The following is a 15,789-nucleotide window of genomic DNA, read 5'->3' on the forward strand; positions in this document are numbered from 1 at the left end:
GTTTCCAATTTTGATGACTTCAGCCATGATACAGATGAGAAAACCCTAGTGATCACAGGTGTAAAGTGTCCCTAAGGCATGCCCTGCAATGTTCTTAGCATCAGAGAGATGTCAGAGGTTTTGTGTAGGTGAAGCCCTGTCCTTCTGACCTGTGACAACTCATTACATATATTAACAGTTCTCCCTAGACCTTAGAATTTATGCTGAGTTCCATCCTAGGGCATCTGGCCCTTTTCTTGCCTATTGTCAGAGAGCAGGTCTTGGCCATTGCTGTCCAAACTTCAGTCGTGGTTGACGGGGGTGCTCAAAAGGTCCAGTAGATCAGTTGGCTGATCTACTGCTCTGTCTCTGCTTCCCATTCTGTGAACGACCTGCAAACTCATAACTAGGACAGAGCTTGAATTGGCCAAACTCACATACTCAACCCTCCTCAAGGCTCAGTGGGTTTTGGTAAAGAGCCCTCTAAATGACTGCCATGTTCTATCATAAAGAGACAGAGAGACACTCAAAGGTGTAGGAAGAAGGAAAAGGAGAAGGACTCTCCCTGTTTTATCTACTGTGTGGTTGAGTTTGTGCCCACTCACCAGCATCAACCCCTTATTAACCTTCACCCATCTCTTTTTCTTTCGAATACCCAGAGGCGGAAATCCCGGTATGCAGAGCTAGATTTTGAGGTGAGTACATCCCTTTCTGAATGTGCTTTTCTAGGTGTAGGATGAGAAAAAGAAATGCCGTTTTATTTTCTTTCTGGCACCTTCCTGGGGGTGCTGCCTTTGCCAAAGAGCTTCTTCAAGGGTTTAAAACTGGTGGGTTAAAAGAGTTGTGCTGGATGCCAAGTAAGGCTTACCCTGTGCAGCTAAACAAATGAGTGACTTATATTGGTACATGCTTAATTTATGGAGCAGTAGCTTCTGTGTAAACATTTGTAAATCCTACGTCGGCTTGCCCAAGGCCTGTAACTTCTCTGTGAGCAAAATATTTTCGGAGGGCTGAAGGAGCAGTAGTGACTGTAGTCAAGCACAAATTCTGCAGTATAAACAGTCATCAGTTGCAGGTTTAGGATAAACAAAAGGTCAAAAATTAGTCTTTTCCACTTTTTCCCACCATCTCATGCCTGAAAATAAAGGCAGTGCTACACTGGGGTGCTCAATGAACTTTGGAGGTAGTTCAGGCACAGCAGATTGCACCTGCAGGGAGACAGAGGCAGGTTTTAAGAATATATGTAGCTTTGGGGGGAAGATGTGTTGCTGCTCTGCGGCTGAATAGGGTTTCCTGACCTGTGTCCCTTGTCTTTGCTTCAGAAAATCATGCACACAAGAAAACGTCACCAAGACATGTTCCAAGACCTGAACAGAAAACTCCAGCACGCAGAGAAGGAGAAGGAGTCTCCAACAACGGACAGCAAGGTTAGTCAGACACTTACAGAACCATCATCTCCCAGAGCTCTCTAATGCCAGCAGGAGCACAGGAAGAAGCAGGAAAGATTAGGAGCCCTTGTTGAATGCCTCACCTTGATTTTCTAACCATGCATGTTGCCACAAGCACGTGCACCACATGGGACATTCAGAGTCACAAAGGTACCACTAGCTTATCTGCAGCATGGTAAGCAGCCCAGAAGGAGAATGTCTGTCCTTATGTCTCGTTTTGGTGAATGGAGTCTCTGTCGTCCTGTTTGTTTCTGTTCCCTGTGTCCGTGTCCGTTCTTTGCATCCCCGATTAGGTCATCTCCAAGTGTCCTATCCATCCACTCGTAGGTAGGAACTAGAAACCAGACCAGTTCTGAGGAAATCTAGCTGGAAGGGAGATTGGGCAGAAGGTGGGGACAGCAGAAATGTTCAACCCCAGCTGCAGGAGCTGGGTTGGAAACCAAGGTGGCAGTAATGGGCATAGGTATTTAGGAAAGCCCCAGCAATGGGATTTAGGTGATGGTGGTAGCACTTCTTGGGGACTGCATGCTAATTAGCATGAGGGTATTTGTGGCAGCTGATCACCATATACATGGCTTTCCTTGACAGGAGCAAAATTCCAGGGCAAAAAAAGATTTTTGAGGGAGGCAGGCTGAGGGAAAGACCTTGCAGCCTTTCAGTGGGGCAGAGATCTGGTACTGGAAAGAGTTACCAGGAGCCTCTCAGTACTCGATGTGGCTAATGCAAATAAAGGAGGGCAGACTGATGCCACCTCCCCCATGTCTCAGCCATTTAGTCCTGCTGGCCAAGAGCCAAAAGGTCTCAAGGAAGAGTATCAACTCCAGCAGAAGGGAAAAAACAAGCAGCAAGGTCAGGTTGGCAGTAAGAAATCAAATTTGGGTTGTGCTTATGCTCAGGAGAGGAGGAAAGTGAGCTCTCTCTCTCCGGGAAGACCTTATAGCCCCTTCCAGTACCTAAAGGTGGCCTATAGAAGAGTTGGGGAGGGACTCTTCATCGGGAGTGTAGCGACAGGACAAGGGGTAATGGTTTTAAACTGAAAGAGGGGAGATTTAGATTAGATATTAGGAAGACATTCTTTCCTGGGAGGGTGGTGAGACACTGGAACAGGTTGCCCAGAGAAGTTGTGGATGCTCCATCCCTGGAGGTGTTCAAGGCCAGGCTGGATGGCGCTTTGAGCAACCTGGTCTAGTGGGAGGTGTCCCTGCCTATGGCAGGGGGGGTTGGAACTAGATGATCTAAAGATCCCCTCCAACCCGAACCATTCTGTGACTTGTAACATTCTCGGTCATTTACAAGCAAAGTCAGATGAAGGATGCACAGTCACCTTCAGCGTGGCCAAGGAGGCACTAGCGGGACTTATTTCTGATGGGACTTCCTTAGAGGCAAGACCAGAGCTCAGAAGGTGACTGTACAAGAGGTTTAGTTTGGTTCTTTGTGGAAGCAGAGCACAGCAGAGACTTTGGTCTGCTTTCAGATCTCACAGCAGTGCTGTGCTGAGCTCCGGAGATGTGGTCCCAGCAAATCCTGCTCTTATTGCATGTGGCAAGGTGTCATTATGGGCTGTCCAGTGTTACAGAATGAGAGGGACAGTGAATCTATCAGGCAGGTTCAGATCAAAGAAGCCTGTGTTGGCCCAGAATCCCAATGCCTTTCCCTGAATTTCATGTCTCAGCCTTTTTTTCTATTATTTAGGTATGATACAGCTGTAAAATCAAAAATGCCTAAACACCATGTAAAAGCTAATCTGTGATATGTTTGCAGGAGGGTTTTATAGATTGAGATGTTTTGAGCATTTCAGAGATGCACCTATCTAGAATTAAAGTTGCCAGTGTCAGCATCAAAGAGCTTTGAACTGCTGGAAAGAAGCTGTGAAGGTGGCCTTTGCATATTGACTGAATCTTTTTCAAGTTGTGGTTTTTCCTTGGATGTAGCCTGAGAGGGGGAGCTTGCAAAGATCACTATTGGCAAGTCAGTAGTGGGTATTGGTTTAAAAACATCCAAAGCAGTACAAAGAAAAATAAATAGTTTTCTTCACCCCTTTTGCTGCCATTTGCTGCTGGGGACCCCCACTGGAAATCGTGCCCCATCTTCAAATTGCCCTGAGAAGGCAAACTGCAGATACCAGGGATTAAAGTAACAACAAAAGATTTTTTTTCTCTTTTATGAATGTTTAGGTTATAAAACGATGGAGTATTTCTTCTGGTGGAAGTGATAAAACTAACGTTAGCGTAAGTCTGGCTTTCATTTTGCGTTGAAGAGCATTGTAGACCCGTCCCAAACCCTTCCATGATGCATGAATCCAAACACATTCCTTCACCAGTAGGAAACTCCTTGCCTTGTGGGCATGAACAAGGTCATAAGGATCCTGGAGAGCCCTTGGACCATTTCACACCTAGCATCATATAGCAGAAGGGATGTCCTTCTGTTAGACTGGAAGGGTCTGGACCATCTTCCTGCATTGCTGTATCTTTGACTTCCCTTTCAAATAAGCAACCACAAAGCTGAGCTACCAAGTCTCTCTCCAGCCCTGGTATTTTCCCAACCTCTCCTAGCAGCATGTCCCATTTTCCTTAGTCTTTTCCAAGATATGATGCTTTTCTTAATCTTCATGCACTTCCTCTCTCCTCCTTCAACTCCAAGACCAGAAAGGTGCTGCTGAGACCTGAACTAAATGTCTGCATAGGACAGACCTCCGCTGGGAATTCCTAGGAATGGTGCTGGCCCTTTTTAGGGATTGGTTTGGGGTTTGGTGTTGACGTAAATGCTACTCCTCACTGTACTTCAGTGCACTGGCCAAAACTTATTACCCCATCACACTAAATGCATAGTTCCTCTCAGATGAGCTACTACATTGTCAGATTTGAAGGAAGCACCAACGTAAGAATGGGAGGAAGAAACAGATCTTCTTTCTCTTTTGGAAGAGGGGATGAAAATTTAACCATCACATGTGTTTACTGTTGAGAAATTCTCCAGCTTCAGTGGTAAAACATGACTTCTAAGGGGTCTTCAGCAAAGACCTGAAGGTTTGTACCAGCACATATTACTCCTCTCTAAGTATCCTGACACATTTAAACTTTGGATAAGTATTACCTCAGAGTCTGATAATACAGAATTGTTGTCCTTGGGCAACAAACTTGGAGTTATCCATGGTTTTTTTCATTTTATTACATGAAATCTATGCCATGTAGCATGTACTTTCTTACAGATGTATCTCAACTATAAAAATGCTCTCACTGGAAGCACAGTCAGATATTTCTGATTAAAATCAGGTTCTCCAGCAGGACTCATGTTCAAAGCATACAGGACCACACATCCACCTGCATTCAAGCCTAGGCCACCTCACCGCTGCAGCAGAGTAAAGGGATGTCACTCATTTGTGGCTTTACGAACTAATCAGGGATGTAGAGACTATTACCCGTGGCTATCTTTTCAGTTCTAGGGGAATTAAGATATTAGCAGACTGACGTACAGCAAGATCTGATGACTGCAAGTTGAAAAGTCATTTTTTTAATGCATTGATAGATCTCTGTATGACCTTAACATGGTCTACGGTAAATTTTCCCTCTCGCTGTCTTCAGGTTCAAGTGAGGCAAGGAAGATGGAGATGATTTTTGAAAAAACAGCCTTTACTCAAAAGGAAGATTATTGTGTTGGAGGCAAGAATCTTGCTCCTGTTATGCTGGAATTTGGGACAGTTTATCTCTGTCCACCTGAAGGACTTTGAATCTAAAGAGAGATCTCAGGAACAACTGGGTTTACTTTGCTCATCCTCCTTCCAAACGCCTTGCAACCAGTCTATACGTGGAGGTTGCACACAGTTGCCATTCCATTTTATCCCAGACCAAACTGGAAGCTGGTGTAGACCCTGAGCAGAAAACTGAATGAGCTGTGTTTGGTGAAGCATTGGAGAGGTCTGAATATTTATCCCCTAGACAGCTTATATGCAGCCAGAAAGCATGAAAGGAACCAAAGGCTTGGAGACAACCACAGCAGGATTTGCATCAAAAAACCCAGCCATCCGCACCACACAGCCTAAGTGATTAAAATTAAAAACTCTCTTGGTGTCTGGGATCCACCAAGCCTTTATTTTAAAGGTTACAATAAGTAGTAAATGGCTTCTACCAGGATTGTAGCTATCTCTTCAGAGCAGCTTTAAGGCACGTTTTGCTGCCCAGCCAGAGGCATATTGAAACTTTGGGTTGGCGCTGACTCGGACAGCAGAGTTCTTCCTCCCTAATCACTCCCATCACTTTGAGTTGTTCTTTAGCTACCTGACTGATTAAAAATAGAAAAAAAAAAAAAAAAATCCCATTGTTTGGAACCTTTCTGTAAGTTTGTTTCTCCATTTAAAAGTCTGCCCTTTGCCTAGCAGACTGTAGGCACCAACATGCAATTTTTTTCCCTGCTTCCCCTTAAAAACACACACTTCCCAAGGTCGAAATTCCTGCAGCTGAGAGCTATCCACATTAAAGCAGGGCAGTGGCTATTTTCAAGCTACTTTGTATACCACATGGGAAATGCTTGCCTGCGCAGGTCTCTATTGTCAGGATAAAGCATCTCCAATGCTGCTCCTCCCTGCGAGAGAGTTGCTGAAGAAATTCTAGCACTTGGGTTGGACATCGGGAGGGGTTCACATGCTCTGCAGCAGCATGGTCCGAAAGTGGAGGCTTTGCAGCCTCTAAAGAAAGCCGAGGCTTTGTTTCATCTCCACTTAGCGCCGGCTTTGAAAGCGAGGGATGTGATGCTCCTGCCTTCCCCCTCGGTGGGAGTCCTTTGATCCAGCCCTATTAGAGAAGTTTGAATCACATGCATATTCCTCTCTCCTTGCCAACATCTGGCTTTACATTCGTATTATACAGCAGCTCTTTACTTGTGCCGAGGTCAGCGAAAGCCACACTGAACAGAGCTCTGCAATTTTCTCTGATTTGCTTATTTTTGCTTATTAGCTACGTGTTCCCTTCAGCTCTCTGCAGCTCCAATCACTTTTGCTTTGGCTGGAATCCTGTCCTGGAGCTCACATACAGGATCCGGACACAGTCTGTAACTCAGCTTTCAAATCTGGTTTCATCTCTGTGTTGGTCCTGAATGAGCAACATCTCTTTGGAGCAACATTGCTCCAAAAGCCAGTGGGAAAAGATACGAAGTTTTTTCTGCCATTCTATGACTTTTTCCTATTTCCTGCTAGACAGTGTTTCTGGCTTGATTACTCGCTTTCCCTTCTCAGGTCAAGATTTTTCTTGGCTTTCCTCTTCAGACACCTAGAGGATTGCCCATCCCACCAGCACTTGCTTTGGCATCTAACAGAGTATTGAGAAAAAAGAAATACAATCAGTATTGCAGCTTGTTCCTAGTTGGGGCTCTGTGTCTTCCCGGCATGCTCTGCTGCATGAAAGAATTAATTCCCTTGCTTGCTTCACTTTCACTACCTGGCTGCGAAACTGGGTAGCCCTGATCCCAGGCGGGAAAATTTGACTCCTGTCCCCAGTAACCTCTTCGCATAGGTTCAGGCTGGGGGTGGAGGAGCTCGGATGGTGGTGGTTGTGTCAAACAGGCTCATTCCTCACTGAGGAATTAGAAAATTGAGGGGCTGTGCTCCTCCTGCTGTTGACTCAGGAAGGACATGGACCTGTTGGTGCAGGTCCAGAGGAGGCCACAAAGATGATCAGAGGGCTGGAGCACCTCTGCTATGAAGACAGGCTGAGAGAGTTGGGGTTATTCAGCCTGGAGAAGAGAAGGCTCCAGGGAAACCTTATAGCAGCCCCTACCTGAAGGGGCTACAGGAGAGATGAGGAGGGACTCTTTGTGAAGGACTGTAGTGATAGGATGAGGGGTAACAGTTTTAAACTGAAAGAGAAGAGATAAAGATGAGATATTAGGAAGAAATTCTTTCCTATGAGGGTGGTGAGGCACTGGAACGGGTTGTCCAGAGAAGCTGTGGTTGCCCCATCCCTGGAGGTGTTCAAGGCCAGGCTGGATGGGGCTTAGAGAAACCTGGTCTAGTGGAAGGTGTCCCTGCCCATGGCAGGGGGTTGTAACTTGATGGTCTTTAAGGTCCCAACCCAAACCATTCTATGGTGCTATGACTCCGCATCCCTCTGCAAGGGAAGCTCCACTTACACATAGGGTGTCTCCTCTGTGCCACACGTTTAATCTTCTCTGTGCTTCTTAAAGGCTTTGGTAACTGGCAAATTTTAAAAGACCAATTAGGGTAACTTTTGTAGGGAGGAATGCTACATAAAATATAATAATTACTACAATAAATTCAGTTATGAAAATGACGTCAAACCTTAATTCATTCAGCTATAAGCCATCTGTCAGCTACTGGCTGTCCAAATACACCATCACTCAAGAGTTCACCTCCTCCTGTAGATCATCTGATACCTTGTTTCCCAAGTACCAGGCATCAGTTACTCTGTATTTCTCAGAGAAACATCTTAATCCCCCTATCCTCTGTACCACCAGTCAGCTCCTGCCATACCCTTTGAAGCTACCAAGCTATCAGCTGCTCCAAAACCATGCAGTAGCCACCAGTAAATTGAAGCTCCTGGTTGTTTAGACTGGTTGAAAAAGGAGCCTATAAAGAATCGTGCTTTGGGTGCTCTCAGTCCCCTCCCAGAGTCCCCAGGTGAGTCCATGGGGCAACCTCGAATGATTTCAGCATTTTGGGGAACACCCGGTCCTCCATGTCTATTAAGTGGAGTGCTCTTAAATAGACCATAAGCATTGTCCAAAAGAAGGATGGTCTGTTAACTGGATGGATAAACAGCAAGAACAGCCTGGGAAATAGGCTGTTCCTCATGCTGGTGGACCATGGGCTTTCTCTACAACCCTCAAGCAAGGGACGGTTTATGAATCTGTGGAAAGAGCCCCTGAAGATCTGTGAAAGAGCTCCTCGATTCAGTGCCTCTTCATCTTCAGCTGTTCGTGGCCTCACCAGACTTTGGCTCACAGCAGCCCCTACAGGTTAGACCTGAACATCAGAGAATACAGAAGCAGAAGACAGATTTTTATAACTCAGAAAATGCTGGGTATTTCAAGTTTCCTAACTGATTTCCATCAATGCAAATTAAAACAACAAATTATTTCTTTTTTTTTTTTTTTAATAATAAAAAAAGAAATTCTGAACAAAGTCAGCCACTTCCTTTTATTTTGCTTTTCCCCTAAATGAAATAAATAAAAAAGTATCATCTTCATAGCTCAGTAGCATAAAATGAAAGAACTGCAACTACTTGTCTCAAACAAAGAAAGGAAAATTTATCATTGTGTAAAAAAACAGGACAGCTTTCCCATTTTCTAATCACTTTTCATCGACATTGATCCAAAGATGGATTAGACAACATGAGCCACATTTATCTTTCAGATTCCCTGCTATATGCTCTGTATAACTTCATTCCGGTCCTAGAATCATCAGTGTCATGGGGAGAGACCATTTGGGCCATGAAATATCCTTCAAGATGACACCAGAGGCAATGAAAACAGCATGGGAGTAGCTGGTTCTAGGGGAGTTAGCACAGAATGCTCTATAGAAAGCACCGAACTCCTCTGCAGGTTATTCAGGGTAACTATAAAAATTAGGTATTAAAAACCAACCAAAACAAGACAACACCCAACAAAACCAAAAAAACAACCAACAACCAAAAGAAAAAGAAAAAGAAAAAAAATCATCAACAACAACAAAAAACCACCCACCAAAACCAAAAAATGCCCTCAAACACAAGGAGATGCAGCTTAACAGCTTGCACATCTGATCGTTTCTGACTGATGTGTGAAATGAAAGCTGTTGTAGACCAGCCGGTCACTCTCCTCTGCTGTGTTTATGCAAGACACTGATGCCTCTCCTAAGCAAAAGAGTTGCAGCAGGATCCAGGTCCTCTGAATGAAGCCAGCCTGGACCCTTGAAGGCAGCACAAAGCCAATGTGCAGAAGAGATCATGGTAGGGAGGTGCCTTGCTCTACCACCATCACCTTTCCAGAGCCACTGTGAGTCCAGCACAGGTGAATCTTTGTGTGTCTAGCTTTTAGAGGAGAGGACTGTGTGGATTATCTCAATGCCTCTGTCTTTGTTAGGGATTTGGAAGGTTATGTTGGCACTGCGTCTTAAACACCTTTTGTCCCAAATCCTCTCCCTCTGCCTTAAGGACATCCAGTCAAAATGAAAGCCATGGGTAAATGAAGGAGACTCCCAATGCAACCAGGGTGATGAAGACCTCCAGTTTGCCCTACGCAGAAGGTTTTACCCCAACACTGGGTCTGGGTGCTCCCTCCCTTCTCACCCGACAGAGGAGTCTCCTCGGCCATCCTGGCACCAGGCAGGAACCGATAAACATTTCTCCCCTCCTCGACAGCCAGAAGCTCACAGGCTGTGTCAGGCCAGAGTAATAGCTCTGTCTCTGTGAGTTACTGGCAGAGCAGTCTCTGCTGCTTTCAGCTCCTGTCTCGGGCCATTCCTGGCTGTCTCCAAGGCGCCAGGCCCTGGGCCAGCTCCGGCGCCTTTTACAGCTGGATTACACAACCCTCTCTCCAGGTTTTTTCTTCTTTTCTGTGCATGGCTAGGTTTTCCCTCCTGTCTGCAAGGATTGCTAAGACCCCACAGCAGGGCTGGAGGAAAATGCCAGAGCTGAAGCATGAGCCCAGTGGCTGTTTCTGTATGCTGTTCAAGTGGCCAAGACCCGATAAAAAACCTTTTCCATATGGAGGGAAAGAAAAAGGGTGCTGTTCCCAGGAGCCTGCTACCAATTCCCAGGGTGCCTCTTGCCAAGAGGAGAAGATTTTCTTTTGTCTCCCAGCATCCTTGCCAGAGCTCAGTCTGGCTGATTGTGTTTAACCTGCTCAGAGATCCGACTGGGCACTGAGTCTTTCTGCACCCGGCCATGGACGCAGCTCTGTGAGCTGCTGGTGTGCCATGGTGGACCCCTGAGGTAGCACCTCCACTCATAGCATCACTAGAGAAGTTTAATTCTTTTCTGAGAAGTGGGAAACTAAAAGCAAACCTACCCTACTCCCATCCTGCCCCATCAGCTCTCCATTTGCTGATCTCCTGAGGCTCTTTGTCATCTTCTAGCTGTAGGTAGACATCTTTGGTGTCACTAAACCCACAGTCATAGATAACACATCACACTGATAAACAACATAGAAACAACCATATGGACCTCAGACCCAAGGGCACTCTGGCCCTGCCTCCTCTCTGGCAGAGTAAAAAGCAGCTTGGAAAAATAAAAGAGCAGGGCAAGGATGTAGTAGTACCTCCTCAAAAAGATCCCTAAGACTCCGGTAATTTGTGCTCAGAGACCCCCTGATGCAGAATGGGGTCACTTTACTTCATAGTACTGAATGGATGTTGTTTTTGCAAATGTTTCCACGTATTTTTTATAACTTTGGAAGTTTTCAGCACCAACAGAGAGCTGTGGAAAGGTGGTGTTGTGGTTTAACTCCAGGTGGCAACTGGGCCCCATGCAACCACTCACTCACTTTCCCTGCTTGGAATGGGGAAGAGAATCAGAAGAGTGAAAGAGAGATTTATCTCACGGATTGAGATAAAGACAGTTTAATACGTAGAGCAAAAGCCACGCATGCAAACAATGCAAAACGAGGAATTCATTCACTGCTTCCCGTGGGCAGGCAGGTGTTCAGCCATCTCCAGGAAAGCAGGGCTCCGTCACGCGTTAACAGTTACTTGGGAAGACAAATATCATAACTCCAAACATTGCCCCTTTCCTTCTTCTTCCCCCAGTTTTATTGCTAATCATGATGTCATATGGTATGGAATATCCCTTTGGTGAGCTGGGGTCTCCTGTCCTGGCTATGTTACTTCCCAACCTCTTGTGGACCCCCCAGCCTACTCGCTGGTGGGGTGGGGTGAGGAGCAGAAAAGGCCTTGACTCTGTGTAAGCCCTGATCAGCAGTAACTAAAGAATTCCTGTTTTCAGCACAAACCTAAGCCATAGCCCCATACAAGCTACTGTGGAAAAAATTAGCTCTATCCCAGCTAAAACCAGCACAGGTGGCCTGCAGTTCGGCTGGTCACTGTGTGCAGGACCAGCTCCTGGGGTTCACTGTGGGCTAGGCCCTGCTTGGTGTCTCATCACACCCTGTAGTTCTCGTGTTGGAAGATGGTCCCTACTATGAGAAGTCAGTCAACAAGTCACTAAGACTTTCATAGACCTCTTTCACAGACCTCTTTCACATCCATCCATGGTCTCTTTTCAAGGCTGAAAGTCTTAGTGTGTGTAATCCTTCTCCTATAGAACTTGCTCCATAAATTTGTTCCTGGCTGTAAACTGTCCACCCTTATCACTTCTCCCATATCACAGAATCACAGAATAATGTGGAGTTGGAAGGGACCTCTGGAGATCATCTAGTCCAACCCCCCTGCCAAAGCAGGTCCACCCAGAGCAGGTTGCACAGGAACATGTCCAGGCTGATTTTGAATGTCTCCAGAGACGGAGACTCCACCACCTCTCTGAGCAGCCTGTTCCAGGGCTCTGCCACCCTCACAGGAAAGAAGTTCCTCCTCATGTTTAGATGGAACTTCTTATGTTCAAGTCTGTGCTCGTTACCTCGTGTCCAGTCACTGGGCAGCACTGAAGTACGTCCTTCTATCAGGAGGATCACAAAGTGCTCGTAATATTCAAGATGCAGGTGCTGAGTGCAGTTATGCACTGGCATAGTGATGTCTTCTGTTTCATTCTCTCTTCCTTTCTTAATGTATCCATTATTAATAATTCACAACGTTTAATGTCTGGTTTTATTGCCATTGAATAATTCTTGGAACCCTTATGTCTTGTTCCCCAGTGATAGTTCTGACCAGGGTCCATTGCTGTAAATGTGAACTCATAATTGTTTGTTTGGGTTGTTTTTCCCCCAATTTCTGTTCTCTACATGGATTTGCAGCTGCTCTTGGCTCAGTAGCTCAAAAGCAGCCCATGACAAGAGGAGCTCTGAGGTTTGCTGATCACGTTCAGTGAACATGACCAGATCTGGGTGCATCCTCACAGCATGAAGGAGAGGCTGAAGGTCAGGAGTGTGGCATGCAGAGGGACTGTTAAAAATAGAGAGAGATTGGTTGAGAATAGAAGAACCTGATGCTGAAAGTGGGTGTAAATAATGCCATCAAAGAAGGGCTTTCATTTGAGGGAAAAAGATGGAATTATTTATGAACTTCATGTGTATGATCATTTGTGCTGCTTGTTAAATAATACAGCTGTGGACATTGGTAATAGAAAGCTTGTGGCATTGCAGCAATTGTGGGAGAAAACAAAATGCTTTTCATTGAAAATAGCTGTTCTGAACAACCTTCTTTTTTCTTCACCTTTTGGGAGACTTAGTTTCATTCCATTTTTGCTCTGTATGTGTTTTTGTCTTTACGTGTGCCGCCTTTGCTGCATCTTTTCATGGCAGACTAATGGCCTGCAAAAACACCGTAGGTAGAAGTTTCACTTCAGGAAGTCTCAAACTTGTCTCATTAAGACACACACAGAGATAAAAGGGCTTCAGTTTTTAGTTGCAGTGGTTCTTAAATAAGTTCCAAAATAGCTAATGGAATAAGTCAACAATTTTATCACCTTTTCTGTCATATTAGTATTAATCACCATTGTGTTACATCATGGAATAAAATAACACCAACAGCGTAAGAAAAGCTCTGTGTCATAGGGTTTAATAAAAACCTCAGCTGCAGATTTCAAGAACTGAAGTATTTTACATTCTTCTGAACAATACTTTTCCAAAACTCGATTTTTAAAATAAATAAATTTCTTTCAAAGGACTTTAAAAAACTTATTTTCCTCCCTTTGAATTAAAATAAAGATAATTTCAGAATGTTTTCACTTCACGTTGAGAAGACCTGGTTTGTACATTTGCCACTCTCGAGCCATTAAATCACCTCACCCAGAGCCTTCTCCCTGTGAGCAGCTGCCAGGGATGCAGCAGCAACTTCAAACATATCTTATTTTTATATTAAGGGAGAAAGTTTGGAAAAGCACAATTTGTGGCTTGGGCGATGTGATTAAAGCTGTTCCTGTAGGGATAACGCTGCAGCGCCTTTACTGTTGGCATTGCAGTATGGGGCTGGGATACACAACAGGCTTACAAAAGTCTATTAGGAAAGGAAAAAATCAGAAGCTGAGGCGGGTGGATTAGCATGTAGCGGATGTGTATTTAGGTTTCCTAAAGGGGTACAGCAATCTCTGCAGCGTCCTGGACTACAGTTGTGACTCCAAAGTCTACATGTGGCTTCATCTCCCCTCCATCAATCCATTTTGGTGACAGCATCGAGCTGTGACACGTCCTGGGCTGCATGTCACCTGCATGTCTGTCTCCTCACCTTCTCCTCAGACTTCTCTCTTCATCATCCTCCTCATGGCTACCTTTCCTCCCACTCTTTCTGCCAGCTGCCACGTTCCCTTTGGCAGGTTGCTCAAAAGGGCTCTGTGCTCCTGTCATGTGTGGGGAAGCCTTTTCTCTCCCAGTACTGGAGTGTTTTTGTGGGGATAATTAACTGTGAAAAGCATCACTCCTGGTGCAGGGGGGAGAAGCTTAGTGGAACAACTCATTTAAAATCTTTGCATGGACTGCCCTTCATGTACGCACTGAAGAATACACCCATTTTACAGAGCCTGGGCTCTCCCCAGAGTCTTATCTTGGTGTGTAGTGACAGAAACACTGAAAGGTATTCTCTGGATTGATATCCGTGGTGGGATGCTGGCAGGAGGCTGGGCTAGCGGCAGTCAGTAAAGCCTTGAAGGCTTGGTGTGGAGTTGATGGAAATGCTCTCAGTTTCAGAGCTGATGATCCAGCCCATCAAACAGCATGGGTTTGCTGGCAAAATAGGTACCATGTTTTGCTGCAATTAAATAGCCTATAAATAGCCGCGCCACATAAGGAATGTACTCACATCTATATAAAATGCAGTCCATGTATGTTCAGAAAGACCTCACTGTAATCTGGATTTTTAATGTGGGGATTTTCTGTAGAAGGAGAAAAAGATCTTAAATTCTCCAAATCATGTTCAATTTTTAAGTGAAAATGCAAGTGGTTAAAATCTCCACTGGAAGCTGAAATATCTAGGCATTAGGTGATAGAGATAGCAGTGGGGGGAAAAAATGTTAGTATTTTCTTCCTGAAAATAAACAGTTTACACACCAAGTGCAATTTTGATTGAAACCCCACTTTATTTTGAATCAGGAGTTTCACGGGAATATTTGCCTTTGGTATAAGAGAAGGTGAAAAAATGGTATTTGTTGCATGGGCACTAACCTCTCTTTCTTTCTTTCTTTCTCCCTCTCTCCTTTCTTACACTTTCCTCCTCTTGCAGCAAGAAAAACAGCAGACACCAAACAAGAGACCCTGGGAAGGAATCAGGAAAGTCCAGTCCCCACCATCATGGGTTAAAAAGGACATCGAACCTGTGGCACAGTCTCCCCTAGAACTAAAAACTGTAGAGTGGGAGAAAACAGGGGCCACCATTCCCCTGGTGGGACAAGACATTATTGACCTTCAGACAGAGGTCTGAGCGGAAAGGGAAGAAAGGGACTTTTTTTTTTCCGGAAAACAAATGAAACAAACAAAACAAAACCACGTTTTAAAGAAATGATTAAATTAAATCGGAACCGAGCGAGACAAGTGTTTGGTTTCTTTTGAAACCTTTGGTAAGACGGAGTAACTTTTGTATTGTTCTCAGCAGAGAGGGGGGAATATTACTTTATAGAGTATAGTAGCTGTAGGTTCAGGACAACACGAGCTTTCCCAGGTAGGACTGGAGAAGAAGTGAACCTGGAAGAGAGCGAGGAGGAGGAGGAGGAGGCAGAGGGTGGGGAGGGACTGCAGGGGATGAGCCCTGCCGAGATGCTTTGGGGCTGCCTCCGCACGCCGGGAGCCTTCCTGCTCTGTCACAGGGAGGTGTGGAAGGACGCCCAGCAGCCACCGCGAAGGGCCAAGAAGATCAGGGTTGTTTGGGGACTCACCTGCGGGAGCCTCGCTGGGATGATGCGGTCTGACTGTAGATCCCTGGGGGAGACCTAGCCTTGAGGGTCTGTGGCATCCCTTGCCAATCCTCGCCCCCCGACCTTTCCCTCACCAGCTCCAAGAAAGGAGACGGGATGCGCCAAGCAGTGGCCAAGAAGACATTCCCACTCCTATGTGCCACAACGTGACCTGGCATCGTGGCATCCCTGCAGCGGGTCCCCACGGGGCCCGGAGGGGGAAGTGGTGGCATCATCCATGGCTTAGGCGGAGAGGTAAGGTGGGGCTTCCTCCTCTCATCCCTCCAGAGCCGAGCTCCTGCGTGCCCTGAGGAGTGGGACAGGCTCAGGAGGAAAGGACCACCTCCCAAAACCTGCTCGCCCGATCTCCAGGGAGAGGGTTGAAG

At 45.6% G+C, this 15,789-nt stretch overlaps 1 protein-coding gene across 1 annotated transcript in view; it reads left to right on the forward strand.

Annotated features, from left to right (window-relative positions):
- The window catches only part of ADGRB1 (adhesion G protein-coupled receptor B1), a 203,992-nt gene extending 189,058 nt beyond the window's left edge, over nucleotides 1–14,934 (forward strand). Inside the window, exons 30-32 of the mRNA XM_074146079.1 lie at nucleotides 639–674; nucleotides 1,302–1,406; nucleotides 14,737–14,934. Of these exons, the coding sequence (XP_074002180.1) occupies nucleotides 639–674; nucleotides 1,302–1,406; nucleotides 14,737–14,934 (339 nt within the window). The remainder of the gene's footprint in view (nucleotides 1–638; nucleotides 675–1,301; nucleotides 1,407–14,736) is intronic.
- Nucleotides 14,935–15,789: the final 855 nt, after the last annotated feature.

Source organism: Numenius arquata, chromosome 3, assembly GCF_964106895.1.
Source record: "Numenius arquata chromosome 3, bNumArq3.hap1.1, whole genome shotgun sequence".
NCBI classification, from domain to species: Eukaryota; Metazoa; Chordata; class Aves; order Charadriiformes; family Scolopacidae; genus Numenius; species Numenius arquata.